The 15,424-nt window shown below is 34.8% G+C and overlaps 1 protein-coding gene across 1 annotated transcript in view; it reads right to left on the bottom strand.

Annotated features, from left to right (window-relative positions):
- Positions 1 to 4,928: 4,928 nt before the first annotated feature.
- The window catches only part of LOC142350340 (N-acetyl-D-glucosamine kinase-like), a 38,354-nt gene continuing 27,858 nt past the window's right edge, over positions 4,929 to 15,424 (bottom strand). The window contains exons 5-8 of the mRNA XM_075402172.1: positions 13,388 to 13,500; positions 12,420 to 12,608; positions 6,000 to 6,078; positions 4,929 to 5,246 (exon numbers count right to left, since the gene is read on the bottom strand). Coding sequence (XP_075258287.1) covers positions 5,059 to 5,246; positions 6,000 to 6,078; positions 12,420 to 12,608; positions 13,388 to 13,500 — 569 coding nt within the window. The 3' untranslated portion in view covers positions 4,929 to 5,058. The remainder of the gene's footprint in view (positions 5,247 to 5,999; positions 6,079 to 12,419; positions 12,609 to 13,387; positions 13,501 to 15,424) is intronic.

Here is a 15,424-nt window from a genome sequence, read left to right as displayed (position 1 = left end):
GGCGCAAAAACTCTTTTAATAAGAAAAACTATATTTGGTTGAATGCTCTATGTAGAGCAATGACGCTAGTCTTGTGCTTAGAAAACAGATGTTGTGCTCTGGAATGAAACTGTTGACAATAAAAAAAGCTCCACTGCTTCACATCAATTGATCATTCTTGAAAATTTTTCAACTCTTTCCAAGGATCATGTAACTATGTAGTTAATTTGATCACGAAATTTTGGTGTAGAAAATGCATTTAATCGCTGTACACCGGAAATATCACTTCCTCATTTAATAACCTATTTTTCTGTCACTCAGAGCCTGGACAAGTAAGAAAACATTTAAAAAAAGAAAAATCGATTTATTAAATCATTCTATTTTGTCTAAAGCTCAAAAAATGGCATTTGTCAAAAAAATGAAAAAAGCTGGAATAAAAGATATATTGTAATGCCCATTGTCCAAATAATGTATATGCGTAGGTCTCTCTGTGTGAAAATAACATTTAGTTTTATTTCTGAAATTGGAATGAAAAGTTATTGGCAATTTCGGAGCTTTCATGAACACTTGTATCACAATGAATGTTTTTAACTTTGAATTTTGGTTAACTTTGTCACACCTGTGAGCTGCCTCACTAGCAATGGTTGGCATTGTAATGATAATTAGCTCCACAAAGCGATTCCACAAATGTGGTTTCTCTGTTCAACTTATCAGTAATTGTTTGCTTGACAAAGTGTTGATCCCTTTACTTAATTTTTAGTTGATTTATCAAATTATTACTTTTAAAAGATTTATATTTTCGCTATTTTAGGAGTTAAGCAAAATGATTTGTGAACCTAGTGTAAACTCCTTGTGACAACTGTGTCTCTTGTGACAACAAGAAAGGATTTGCACTTCCTAAATCAAAGATTTCGAATTGTTGTGGGCAGCTGTTATCTTACGAATCAAAGAGGCGTTATGGTGATCTATTATATTTACAACTCAATCAGGAATTTTGGCAGAGCGTCTTTTTATGATTCCAAAAGAAATAATAGTGATTTTACGAAATCGGTGACTTCTGTTTGTAGAGGATGTGTTCTGGAGGAGGTCCGAGTCGAAGAGAAAATGTAGAGTTGTTTTCGTTCTCTCATTATGCAGAAAGAAAGAAAGAAAGAAAGAGAGAGAGAGAGAGAGAGAGAGAGAGAGAGAGAGAGAGAGAGGGAGAAGTTGATGACTTTAAGCTAAGCCGGCAATTCTCTTCATTCACGCGCGGGTTTTTTAAAGCGTTTTCAGTCTTAACTCTAACTTTTTCAACAGCAGGTCTTCGTCTAGATTACCTAAGCTAATAGTACATTTGGAATTTTTCTTGACCACTTGATTTAAACATTTAACTTTTAGTTTCAATTTTTAGCTCTTTTGTCATTTAGGACGCTTTTTCTAAGCCTGGACACTTTTTTTAGAAATTTATGATACTTTATTGAAATTTTATAAAGTTTTTGATGTTCATCGGGATGTGTTATGTTTTCTAACAATTTTCACGAACTTTTTATTTTGTTTGATTATAGTTTTAAGGTATGTTTCCTGAAAATATGAGAACTTTGGAGTAGTTTCAATCCTTTTTTTTTAATTTTTTTTTTGCTGATATCTTCCAATTGTATGATTTTTGTAATCCATTGACTTTTTCACTAGTTAATCAAGAGCTATTGTTTAAGTAATGCAACCGAGATCTCGAGTTTATACAGGCGGATTTCACTGATATTAGTAATTCGCATTTGTAATTTTACGTTTAGTGTTTCCCTTTTTTAATTGTTGTTTAGTTTTTCACTAAAAAAGTTGGGCCGGTCGCTGATTCAGCAGAATTATTTTTGATGAGTTTTCTTGTGACAATTGTTGGGATGTACCGCGTTAATTTTTTGTGCTACTTCAAAAATTAAATAAAAATTTTTCCTTTCTTGGTTATTTCTGTAAATATGGTTTATGCTTTATATTTATGATTTGGTAGTCAATTATTGAAAAGAATAGTTTCTGTTGCACTTTTTTGTCATTAGCTGTGCCAGAGTCATAACTTGTGCTGACATTTTTTCCAGAAATTTATCAGTTTTTAATCAGATTTGGTTTCTCCTAGTAAATTTTATTCTGTTGCTCTCGCAAAATGATTACTGTAAAAAAGTAGGAGGTTAATTATGTTTCTTGAGTAGTTGGTTCAAGCATAAGCGAGTATCTACATCGAGTTGGTGCTGGAGTCCTTCTTTGTTTTTTAATGTTGATTATTTGGTTGGAATGTATTTGGGAATAGGAAGTGAAAGGCTTGGAAACAAAGTGTTTAGGTCAAAATACTGCTTAGCAGAGAGAAGAGAGAATGACCACGCTGCAATTTTGGGAGAGAAAACCAAAAGTAGTTGTGAAGCAATTTATACTCAGCAATTGTTTCATGATCACGTCCGGCATGCAGTTTATACTTTATACTCCAATTTTTCAGTAAAAGGTAATTGTATCGTTTATCTAAACAACCAATAGGGCGTCTGCCATGAATTTTTGATCATCATTAAGACAACAATTAAACTTCCATGTTCATTTTTGAGCTATCTTTACATTTTGACAAGCTGAACAATATTTTGTTTTCCTCGATATTAATTTTGAGTCGGTTTTGTTAAATATAATTGAAGAATTTGAGCAAATATTTGCCAATTTTTGCCTGTATTGTGGCTTTTTGCTTAAGTGTTTATATTGTGAGTGATTGTTTTTGGAGACATTATTATGGGTGAGCTCCAAAAGGAGCCTTTGAAGGCCAGAAAGATCACTTTTCAGTAAAAATAAATGAACTATACTTTTTTAACTTTATAAATTTTTGTTGAATGATCAGTTTAAGCAAGTGTTAGGTAGGTGATTGCTTGTGCAGAATAAGTAATAGTTTTTTCCTGTGAACAAAGGTTAAAGTGTAGCATTTTGGCATTTTGTGGATAATTTTGCAGAAAAAAATTTGAAATGGTTTGAAAAATGTTGAAAAATTTGTGGAGATTTTTTTTTACTTTGCCATTCATTTCATTTTTCGTTCCTTCTTTTCTCTATATGAACTGTTTTTTTTTTCAAATGGTGGTCTTCTAATGAATAAAAAATAACCTTAAGACAAGGTATTGATTATGAAAACTTTTTTGGATTTGCATTTTTAACAGATGACTGAGCATTTTTTGTTATCTGATCATTTTCCATTGTTATTTTTCTTGTAAATTTTTCAATATCATTAAAATAATTAAATAGATGGTTCATTGTGTCAATTAGGGCGGTAATTTTTGTATTTATTTTTTTTCCTGGATTGTTCCGGTTATTTTTTTCATTATTGGTTGAGCAAGATAACCGGAATTTCAGAGACTAAATAGAGCACGAAAAAGTTTTGTTAGTGACGAATTCAAAGAGTTTTGCTTGAAATCAGGCCTTATTCTCCTAGCTGCCTTCTTTAATGTTCTAAAATAATTTTTGTTGGGTGCAAAGCAATTTGCTAAAGTAAATTTAACAAAAGAATTGAGACATATATATGTTACAACTTTTTGCTATTTTTATTACTAAAACTTCTTTGAGATAGATTTAGAGATGTTTGTGACCTATTATGCCCCCAAAAACTGTGAGAAAAAACGTTTATTTTCTTGACTTCATGAATCAGTTTTTTTAACTGTACCGGGAATATAAGAAAACGTAATTGAACTTTCCTAATTTTTTAGGTTGACTCATTTTTTGCCAAATTAATTTGTTGTGTGACTTAAGGTTGTTATTTTTTCCCAAACTGCATGCTCTCTTTTACTAAAAACAAGTTATTTGAAAGAGCGTTTTTTCAGCAAAGACGAATTTGAGTAGTTTAATTATAAGTGAGCTAGCAATGAAATCAGAAGTTCAGGGAGTGAATAATGTTTTAAAATGTTTCTGGCCGAGCAAAATTGAAGAACTGAGAAGCAAGAATGTGGGCTTCTGTTTATACTTTTCTCTGAAAAAAAAAACAGGGAGTGCAGTTTAGGAAAATACTCTGAGCGTTCGAATTGTTTTATTCACGCTTGGCTTTTTCTAGCTCTTATTTCCAATTTTAAAGATTTTCTTTTGTCTAAAACTTTATTGCAGACACTAGAGATGATTTTCGGTTTGTTTTGATAGATTTGACAAATGTAACATTTAAAAAACTATACAAAAATTCAGAGATTTTTCTGAAATTTTTAGGATTTTCAATCCATTTTGCAATTCTTTACGCATTGTTATATGAACAATGAACAATGAACTGTAAATTGAATAAATGAAAACTGATAAATATCGCAAGTTTTGATTCAATAATAAGTATGTTATTGAACTTAAATTAACATGCCTACTATTGTATGAGCAGTTTCATGGTCTCAATTTCATGAATCAGAAATTTGCGTTTGTATTTGTATTTTGTTTGTAGGAAAAATATATTTAGTTTTGGCTAGATTTAGTTTTGGCTAACTACTTTTTGTTGTTTGACTCATGATTGATTATTTTTTTAGTTTCATGGCTTCTACCAGTGCCTATTAATTACTTGAAAGTATAGTTCTTTTCGTCGAAGAGGAATTCGACTTGGTTCTGTAATTCTTTGGTCTATGTTTTTTTTTCGATCTAATCATCTATTTTAATAATGTTTGAAGTCAAATTGGAGTAGTGATTTTGGTTGTGGACCACAACCACTTTAATTTCAAATTTTTTAACTTTAATTTCAAATTTGAGTGAGAAAACGATGTTTGAACAAAAACTCGCTGTCTCGCTAGTGTTTTTTGTTCACGTGCTCAATTTGATTTTGTTCTTTACTGTTTTTTTCACTTTTATATTTTTTTCCATTTGGTTTTGCGAGCAATTTCTACTTATTGTTAAGTCTACCTTTTTTTGTTTAGTCAATGAAAATTCTTATAACTCTAGCTCAGGACTTGTCAGCCTCTTTAATATCTAGGCTAAGGCTATAAGGTGAAAGAGGCCAGTTCTGTTATGATTTTTTCACTCAATAGATAATCCATAGACAACCCACTTTGAAAAGAAGCTATTTAAAGCATCATAGTAAATTGATTTCAAATTGATTATAATAATGCTGGTCTAAAGAGTCAATGCATGTTACTGATTCAATTTGGTTTCAAATACGGTCTCGATATTCTTTGAGTAGTCAATTTTAAGCACTTCATGGGCATTTGGGATGCCCAGGTAGACTGCCCCGACTGCACTTGGGACTGTGAGTTGAACAAATCTGATGCCAGTTAGAGTGACGTCATTTGGGTATTGAGGTTTCATGCCGTCTATGAAACCTGAAAATTTAATTTATTCAGAATTTTAATTGAACTGATGTTTTTAGTCGCTATAGATTAAATATGAATGTAATACGCCATTAAAAATGAGTTATCAAAGCAATCAGTTCTTGATGTCGAATGTTAAAGTCGACTTCTAGTGATGGAATATTAAAATGCGAGTTTAAAATCTGGATGTAGCCTAGAGTAGAAAAACACTAAAAGTTGATTGCGTCAAATACAGATGTTCAAAAATGAAAAAAAAATCTTAGAATTAAATGAGGTTGAAACAAGGGGTTCTGCTTGTTAAATTTTTCCTTGTAATCTCCGAAGTTTATTTAACAATTGGAAATTTTACTCCCACCTTAACCAGAAGTGATAGTATATTGGAGTAAGGCTGTAATATGAAGCTGGAGTAAGTCTCAGTTGATGATAATATCTCAACCTCCAGTTTCATCCTTCCTGTTTTAACTTACTGTTGAATCCTTTTACAGTTGAACAACATTTTTTTGGAAATGGAAAAAAAACAAACGTAGTGAAGGCGAATAGGCTAAACAATAGTAAAGGAATTTTAATTAACATTCATGAGCAAGAAAGATTTTTATAGTAGTTGGTTCGCTGATTAATAAGTATCAATACCTCGACATAACTGCTACCCCCTGTCCTTATACGGACGTGCCAACTTGTACAGGGTGACAGGTCAAATTATTGGTGATTTATGAATAGTTATGATTTTAGTTATGAATAGTTATGATTTATGAAATAATAACTTGCCTTGTTTCATCAGATCGAAGCTTTTGAAAACAGTTCCGATCAGCAGAACTTGGACTGATTTTCCATCGAAGAACACTTCCTGTTAACAAGCAAAAGAAATTATTAAAAAACTCATATTATAAAAATGTATTATATATAAAAACTCATATTATATATAAAAACTCAATTATTATACAAATGAAACTCATCTGAATTAAGATGTAAATTATACATATATCAATTAGACCACGATTGATACTCCCCATACATGAACACCTGTCACCGTTCTGAAGTTCTAATTTTACCCTTTAAAACTACAATTTTTACATCACAGTAAATGAGTTGAAATAAGTGACCCTGAAGTACACTTTTACCTCTAATGAATGACTTAAATCCATGTGAGAAAAGAGACATTGATGAAAATTTAAGGATAGTGTTGAAGCGACTATAAGAAATTGGGTCAAAATAATGAATTGGACCACTTGATCTCTGTTTTGGAGATCTGTGAACAACTATCGAAGCAATATTTCACTTCAAAACAATTTGACTTAAAAAATTGCATAAGATTATTGGAGAGCTACTACGTCCCTGAGTGAATTTTATTCGTGCGTCGATCCGAAATTCGCACGATAGCAAAACTTCTCTTCACTATACTTAGTAAAATATTGGTTCATAATATTGGTACTCAAAATTCACGTTGTTTGTATTCTGATTTCACGTTTTGAATCAATGAAAACCACATTTAGCTTGTATTTAAAGGGAAAACAATCTCTATTTTTGCGTATCAAATTTTCTTTCGCCATGTTTAGTGCTAACGATAGGTTGATCGGTAAAATGCACATTCATCACTGCCATTGTTTGTCATAACCGGTTTTCGATTTCAGTAAAATGAAGGCGTACCCTCTTTAGGCTCTTTTTTACGCCCAGATGATAGAACTAGAGCTACTTAAGATGATACAATCAGAGCTACTTAATTCTGCTCACGAAGTAAATTTTCCTAAATCTATCTGACTAACAGACTCTTGAAAACACTAAAAAATAACATTACAATTATTACGGGAAAAATATTTGATACACCGCGTTCAAAGATATGCACATCGTGCACAAATAACAGAAGACTACAGACTAGAAGCTGTAGCATGCTTTATTTAAAAGAAAATAGGGTCTTCGCAGTCTGTGATTGGTGAAAAACTACAATGTGGATTTCATATGCTGCATCCCTGCGGCGTTAAGAAATTTCCCCGAGTTAAATGTTGCAGCTGAAAATCTGTTGAATGTAGGAGTCCCTGTCCAGTGAAGTAGGTGAATGGTGCCGTCAGTGAGTGATCCACGACTTGTTCGTATGTAGTTTTAATGAGAGTGCCAGTTACAGGGTGTTCTAGCTAGTAACGTCTTGTGCCTGTCAGTTGTCAGTTTCCAGTTGTCACCCACTGTCATGTAGTGAGGTGTTGTTAGTCCCAGATGGTTGGAGAGATGTAGTCTGTGCTTCTGTGTCAGTGGTTCAAAGATATATCTACAATTTTTTAGCAGGCCCTGTTCCGGTCGGATTTACCAGCTTACCTTCTGGTTGGCCTTTTAATTAGCTACTCCTAGCTACTTACTCCAATTAAACGTTTAAACTGCAAGTTTACTTATTTAGTGTAGTTTCTGACTAGATAAAAGGAAGAAAAAGAATAATGATCCAAACATTTTATTTAATAGTTGAGGACGAAATAGATATAAAATAGAACTTGAAAGATATTAAAAGATAAATAAAATGAGAGCAAATAAAAAAAGTTTTATGGAAGTGTATTGATGGGAAAAAATAAAGTTGCAAAATTCCCAGGGTCGAGAGAAGTGTCTCAATTAGAAGGTGCAGGTCCATTATCTATTCTCCAAATCGAAATCTGGGCCAGGACTTGGTAGGTCATGAAAACACGCAAAAAATTATGATATCGAGCAAGAAAATCTGAATGGCAGGCAGATAATTGTAAATCTTCTTCTCTTAAATCGAGATGGATTAGTTTGCGAATTCGTCCGCCATGCAAACGCTATATCGGAGGTTAAAAGTATAGTTGTACTTACACTTCGTCGCACGATTTAAGGCAGATCCAATTTAAACTTTTTTTCCAGCCTTAGGGATGATAGAACTGTAGCTACTTATCTCTGCGCCTGAAGTTGACTTACATAAATTGATTTGATTAACTGATTTTGGATAAAATTAACAAACCTCAAGTAAATTGCCAGTGTTTATAAAAAAAACAGGAGTCAAAGATGTAAATATTGTGTACAAATATCAGGGCACTGACTGAAAGGGTGTGTTTTGCTTTGTTTAAAAGTGAATAGAGTCTTTTCCGTCAATGCTTTTTGGAGAATACACATTATGGATTTCTATATGTTACATTTTAAATGAGTGGGCATGGCCAGATCAAGGTATCACAGTTTTGCTTCAATTACTTCCATAGTAACAAAGAGAGAAATAAACTGCAAAACTAATGAAAATTATGTCAGAGTTTTGTTTTTCTTTGTTGTTTTCAACGTCTGTTGTTTTCTTTTATTTCGGGGAGCATCAAAGGTTTTTTTAAATTCAAACGCTAGAAGTTTTCTCTATGACTTGAAAGAAATCAATTCTTGTCGTTGAAAATCTTATTAAAACCATTCAATTGGGACCAAGTGTGCTGCGACGACATTTGAAATGCATGCTTTTTTACTTTGAATAATTTAACCGATATGCGTCGTGAAAGATACTCTCAAATAGTGGTGAGGGCTTGACTTTATAATAGTAGGTCGAATGTTGAAACTATATCTCCGCAGCATTTTGGTGAAACATACGTTGGGAGATTGCAGTTTTTCGAAAATGGACAAGCGACAAAAAAATTTTTACCAATTTGTTTGTTTGGAGAATATTGTTTGTCATATAACATAAAGGTTAAACAAAAAATTATTAGTAAAAAAAACTCAATAAAAATACATGGTTTAATATAATTGCTAACAAGAACCTTAAAGACAACTAGAAATTGTTTATAAAAAAAACAGGGGAAAAGCCTATTGTAGTCCAAAATTATTATCACAAGCTTATCAATTCAATGGCAAAAATGTTTCAGAACAGCTGAACTTGTTTTCAAGGTTTTCAGCTGCTGGTCTTTAAAAAATGTTCTCCGAACATATTTTGTATGCTGTACAGTGTACCGCTTCAGATCAATCACAAAATGCTTTGAGAGCACTGATTTAGCTGGCAAACATAAGCTGCCGTAGGAAGCTTCCCGAATTTGTTTCACATGCTCCTTGTGTTGCATCGCTATCAGCCTTGTTGAAAAGAAAAAGCGGTATTCTCCTATTGAAATTGGAGAAGTCATGAGGAGGATAATAGCTAAATGTTTAGCCAAGGAAGCAAAATCAGAAACAAAAGAAATTTTTCAGAGCCTGCAATTGGGCGTTGGGGTGAAGGCTGGAGCGGAAGCCATTATATATTCGACTAAGCCTTTGTATGAAAAAAACACTTACTTTGTCAATTTTGTCGGGTATTTTTGCAGTGCATTCAATTCGATAAAACGCAGTGAAAAGCTGAAAGCCGATGACAATTCAATGCCTGGCTTTGCCCCTTTTTACCAATTTCTGTTTTTCACAACACAGACAATTATTCTATGACAAATTTCTTGTTAGCAGTGAAAGCGGTATTCAACAAGGCAATCCATTGGCGCTTTGCTTTTTTCTCTGACGCTCTGGCTCATTATAACTAAAAATCGGGAAACGTTGCCAGAGCTTGAACAACATTCATGGTATCTAGATAAAGGTGTCCTGGTGGGCTCAGAAGACGATCTTATTAGATCTTGGAATCTTCTATGAGAGCTCGGACCTCATTGCGGCCTCTACGTCAGGGTCGATAAATGAGAACTGTTGTCCACGTTAGATTTAGACACACTGAATCGATGTAAGAATAAAAAGCAATGGTATTTCGGGTCTGGAGGTCCTTGGAGCTGCTTTAGGAACCCCAGAGTTTGTCTGCATAAAATTAGCGGAAGAAAAGGGAAAAAAGCTGCTTTTTGAAAATGTGGACTACCTTGATGACCCTCAGTGCGCCTTAGGTATCCTACGCAACTGCGTTGAGGCCCGCAAAACGGTGTATACTTCGCGTTGTCAAACGACCACCAAATCAGTTATTAAATCCTTAAAAAAATTTGATGCCCAACAGCGCGAAAAGCTTGAGAATAGGTTTGGAAATGTTCTCGCAGAAAAATCTTGGTCTCAAGCAACCATACCCATTACCATATCAGGGATGGATTTGCCAAGGCCAAGGCCAGTAGAAAGCATCATAAGCGGGTTCTGTTCTCTCCTCTGACGATCTTGGTTCAAAAATAACCGGTGAAAGCCCAAAAAACGGGAAAATTTTTCAGGACCTTATTCCAGTATAGCAGAACTGGACATTTCAAACTTTTCGGAAAAGACAATCCAACAGATCCCTGATAATGAATAAAATCAAGGTCTCAAAGAGAATCTAGCTTCTGAATCCTCCCGACTTCTCTCATTGTCTTGTTATTTTTCCGGAGCATATTTGTCTCCTCCCCCATTCCAGCTCTTGGGCTCCATGTGGCACCAAATGTACAGCTTAGGTATCCATCTCTACGGCGCGGAAAGGAAGTGCCAATTCTGTAAAGCAGAAGTTCTTGACAACTATGGGGATCATGCCATTGCGTGTCACGGTCGAGGAGACACAATTGCAAAACATGACTGGATTCGAGATAAAATAGTGTCTGCTTGCTCATCTGTCAATCTCTCACCAGTAGTGGAAAAAAAGAACCTCATTCCAAAAACCAATCACGCCCCGGAGACATCTTTGTCTCGACTTGGAAAGCGGAGAAAACTGCTGCATTTGATGTAACTGTTACTTTGTCGCTGCAATCCAACTCTCTCACTTATGCGGCTACAATGGCAGGATACGTGCTTGATGCGGCAGATGAATGAAAATATTGCCTCCACAACAGTAACTGCGCAAAAATGGGAATCACATTTGTTCCCCATGCAATCGGAGTCCATGGTGGAATATCGGCAACTTTATAAAAAAAAACACTCAAGCGTTTGGTTGTGTTAATTGACAATCGTTCTTTCCAAGGGCAGGGGTTTTCTGTAGTTTTCTGTAAACTCTTGCAATCTTTGTCAATCACCGCAGTCGGGGAATCAGTGGCAAAGTTGTTGGCAAGGGCTCCCTAGTTGACTATTTTGCTTTTTGTGTGCTCGCCCGATCCGAGGGGAGATTGCTTGATCCATTATTGTTAAAATCCTTGTCGACATTTGTGATCAAGGGGTCTGCCTCAAGGATTTTGGCTCGCTCGTTTTGGCCCATTTTATTTTCGAGTTCGGAATAAGAAGGGTCCAGATTGGTCCATTTATGATGAGCCAGGGTGGGAAGTGTGGAAACAGGCATTTTACGCGAGGAGTGGTGAAAAATGCTGATGAAATGAGATTAATAAACTGTTGATCTGTTGTATTGATAATCACCGTTATGTTAACAATTTTAATTGTCAACTAAATTTTTCTTATCTTATTTTATCATGCGTTTTGAGAACAAAAAGTTCAATACTGAACGAAAAACCAAGCGAGCAACAAAAATGCATTAAAGCATTAATTGGACAGAGCGATATTGGAGGTTTTAAAAGGGCGTCATAGACTTCTTTAAGACGTACGACTTAAAAATTGCGCGATCTTCATCTTTCTTTAAGTTCAACAAATGATAGTTCTGTCAATCATGCCCGATAATTTTCAAGACATAAATTTTCTGTCAATTTATATCCTTGTCGTATCAAATTTCTGACCGTTACAGTAACTTTAGAAGTCAACGTGACTACAAGATTGAGAGGACAATATTGAAAAATTCGGATGTTTGGCGGCGCGAATTGAGACGTGCGATACAGATTAATTCTTCTTTTTCAATATATGTGTGATTTAATTCTTAGCACAAAAGTTTGCGAAATCTTCCAACAAATTGGGGCTCATGGTTAATCTGTTCATATGGTGGCAACGTTTTCTTAGTCTTAACTTTACCAATTTTCACAATTGGATAATTTTGATCATTGATGGGTTTAACCGATTTTTAGAATGTTTGAATTATGGTTTGTATTATGGTTGACAAATATGGGCTGCAGCAAAACCTCAAAATTGAAAGGGAAAGAGTTCTTTTGTGAGTAGTACTCGAGTAAGAGTTCTCATAGATCTGATCAAAACCTAGGACACCATTCCTTTTGCCCCCCCCCCCCGCGCCAAACAAAAGTCGAAGACAAGCGAAAAAAAGTTGAACAAATACTCGTCTAAGCCGGCTACTCTGTCCAGATCACTCTTTTTTCATAGTTAGAGACTGCAGCGGTCAAGATGGCAATCAATTAGAGGGCAGTGGTCAAATAATATGAGCTGATCATAGGCGACCTTACCCGGGTTTTCTAATATGAAAAAAACTTGGCATATGCTCACTGGATTTGCTCTATTTGAAACTGCAACAATCGAACGTCCAAGTAGTTTTCCACAATAGTAGAAGAGGTATTTGCAGAATGCATCATCTTCTTCCCGCGCAGCTTTTGACAATTCTGCGCAGAATCTGGCCATGAATGTCTTGTCCAAGTAGTAAAAGTGCGGAAGGAGATCGTACGTGTCGTCGTACTTCTAAATTAAATTTTGGAGATCAAATTTTGGTTCTGGGCACAAATAGTTCTAAATAGCGTCAGTAATTTATCAATTTGTAATTTTTATACCATATTTACAAAATTGGGGGTTTATTTCGGAGAGGGTTCATTTCCGTGGGGGTTATTTTCCGTGGGGGTTTATTTTTTATCTAAAATTAAGTGGTTTTTTTTTCTGTGGGGGTTAACGAGATCAAATTAATTTAAGCCATCCTTTTGATCCCTGAGGCATAGCATACATTATTCTCGAAGTGTCGCGTACATGTACACATTTTAAGAATTTCTGGATCTATCCTTTTTCGGCCCCCAGCTTAGTGAGCATAAATTTTTTATGACCCCCAGGCGCACGTGCTATTTTCTTATATAGTAACGTGCTATATAACAACATATAATTTGTAACTGGGGGTCATAAAAGACACTGGGGGGGGGGGGGGGGGGGGAACAGAATAGATCCGAATTTCTTTTCAAAATTTTTCCCAGGATCTCATCAAGACATTCTAATTTTCCTGTAAACGAGTTTTTTTTAGTTAATTTGTTTTCAAAAAATCTTCCAAATATATCCGAAAGATTAAATGGATCTTTTCCGTTTGTGCCCCCCCCCCCAGCTTAGTGGTTGCATATTATTTGCACCCCCAGACGCACGTGCCATATTTTTACATAATGATTTACTATGTAATGACACGTGCTCTGTAACTGGGGGGGAGCATAACGTGCTGGGGGGGGGGGGGGGGGCACAAATGGAAAAGATCCGATTAAATATACTTTGAAATATTCCCTGATTTTCCTTCTGACAACTGTGAGGTCGAAATCCGTCATTATTCTCTGGTCGTCTTGATCCACGCATGTCTTTATCGCCATCACAGCTATCCCATAGGCTGAAATATAGATTAAAACAAACTGCTTGACCGAGGATGCACAGAAAGCTGGAAAAAATTGTGTCCTTCCCATTATAGCTTCCCCTCAATCATGGTAATTATACCATTATGGGGGCTATAATTTCATGGAGGGGGGAGGGGACTGTAATCGGAAAGACCCAAAAAAATTTGCGACCACCGAGAAATGGATAAAGGTTGGATTCCTCCAAAACGATAATTAACATTTAACCCATACAGTAGAGTCATGTGTATTTAATTATACAAAAAGGGTTCGCCAATAAAAAATACAATCCCAATTGATGAATCTTCAGAATAAATCTGAGAAAATTGCATGCAAAAAACGTAAGCAGTGAATTGAATGGTCGAAATAGTAGCACAATGTAATAATTCCAGCTCGATCCGCTAAATCCGCTAAATCCTCCGCAAAAAAGGAGGAACTTGAACTGGCCACTCGTCATTCCACTAATTCCGCAAAGAGATCTGATCGTTGGGCTAATTTAGTCTATCATTCTGCTCATTTTCATCGTTCTTGTGTTTTGTAAAGGAAAACGATCGAAAAACTAGACACCCAAAAAATCATGCTGAAAATTGGCTTAGTGTTTGAAGTTTCAGGAGAATTAATTTAGAGATGCTATCAATTTTGGTTTTTATATGGGATTTTTCATGAATGGTTTTAATGAAATGAGTAGAAAATGCCCCAAAAATTTAACAAAAAATATCTGAGAGTTGAGAAAACGCAAAAAAATCAACAAGCATAGAAAAACTCCGGGGTTGATCTGAAGGCAGCCATCAACAATCAATGAAAAGGTCATTAGATTCAGTAGTTTCCATTTTCATTACATTTATCCAAGGCTTTCGCTGAAAAGCACTGTAAGCTTCCCAATTTTATGAATGATAACTGCTTTTTCTTCTCAGTTTGCATGTTTTCTTCTTCCCTGAGTTAGGTATATTTTTTGAGAAAAGGATGATTTTTCAAAAAATTTACCCAACTTCAACAGTTCTTCCTATCTTTTTTTGTACGGCTGCTGGCTAAAAAAAGTTCACCATCATAATTTGCATAGAGACTTGAAAATTTTTTTCTGCACAAATATTTAAAACTACTAGTTGAACTGTTTTAAAATTCCATAAATAATTTTCAGCAAGCTTAATTTTTTGGAGTTCTCTATAATATTTATTCAGGCACATCCGTCTTCCATCCTTTGCCATTTTCCTGCAAGTTTAATTCATTCAGCTGAGTTTCTGAAATTTAGCTCAAAGAGCTTTTTCCCATTATTCAGGTATTCCACCTCAGCCTTTTATTATTAAAGATATTAAGTACCTTTTTCTAAGTTCATTATTCTTATTAAGTCAATTATTCGAGCTCAGCTTATTTCTTATTTAGCTCATTGCGCTCATTTCACGCGTCAAGTTTTTCCCGTTTATAGGTTCCAGCTTAGTGAAAATATAACCAATAATTTCCTCAATTACAATAAGTATTCCATAAAGATGGTATAATTCCAGGGGCAGATAAACAGAAAATTCGCAAAAAAATCACATTTGCATTGACATAAACAAAAAAAATAGTATTTTGAGAAAAAATGGTCAGATAACAACGCGTTTGGAACAGAAAACTATTCGATACATAAAACAGACTTTATTTTTTTTTGCTGCAGCCGGATAGATGCTTTTCTGTCCAACCAAGGTCAACGACTTTATGGTAGTTCGATATTTTTTTATTGTCACGTTTTCACGTTTGAGATACCGCATTTTTCAAAAAAACACGCTTTCAACGTTAAAGTCTCACTTATGACAAACCAAAACACAATCAATTTCAGATAGTCCTAATGACTTATTGCCCTAGGCGGTGAATTATATCCAATGCAATAATACCCAGCAAATTTAAAGTTCGTTCCATTTTTTGCCAATAGTCCGTTTAAATATATTA

This window comes from Convolutriloba macropyga, chromosome 12, assembly GCF_964194025.1.
Source record: "Convolutriloba macropyga chromosome 12, txConMacr16.3, whole genome shotgun sequence".
NCBI lineage: Eukaryota > Metazoa > Xenacoelomorpha > Acoela > Convolutidae > Convolutriloba > Convolutriloba macropyga.
Note: the sequence above shows the minus strand (reverse complement) of the source record. Positions and strands in the feature narration are given on the sequence as shown.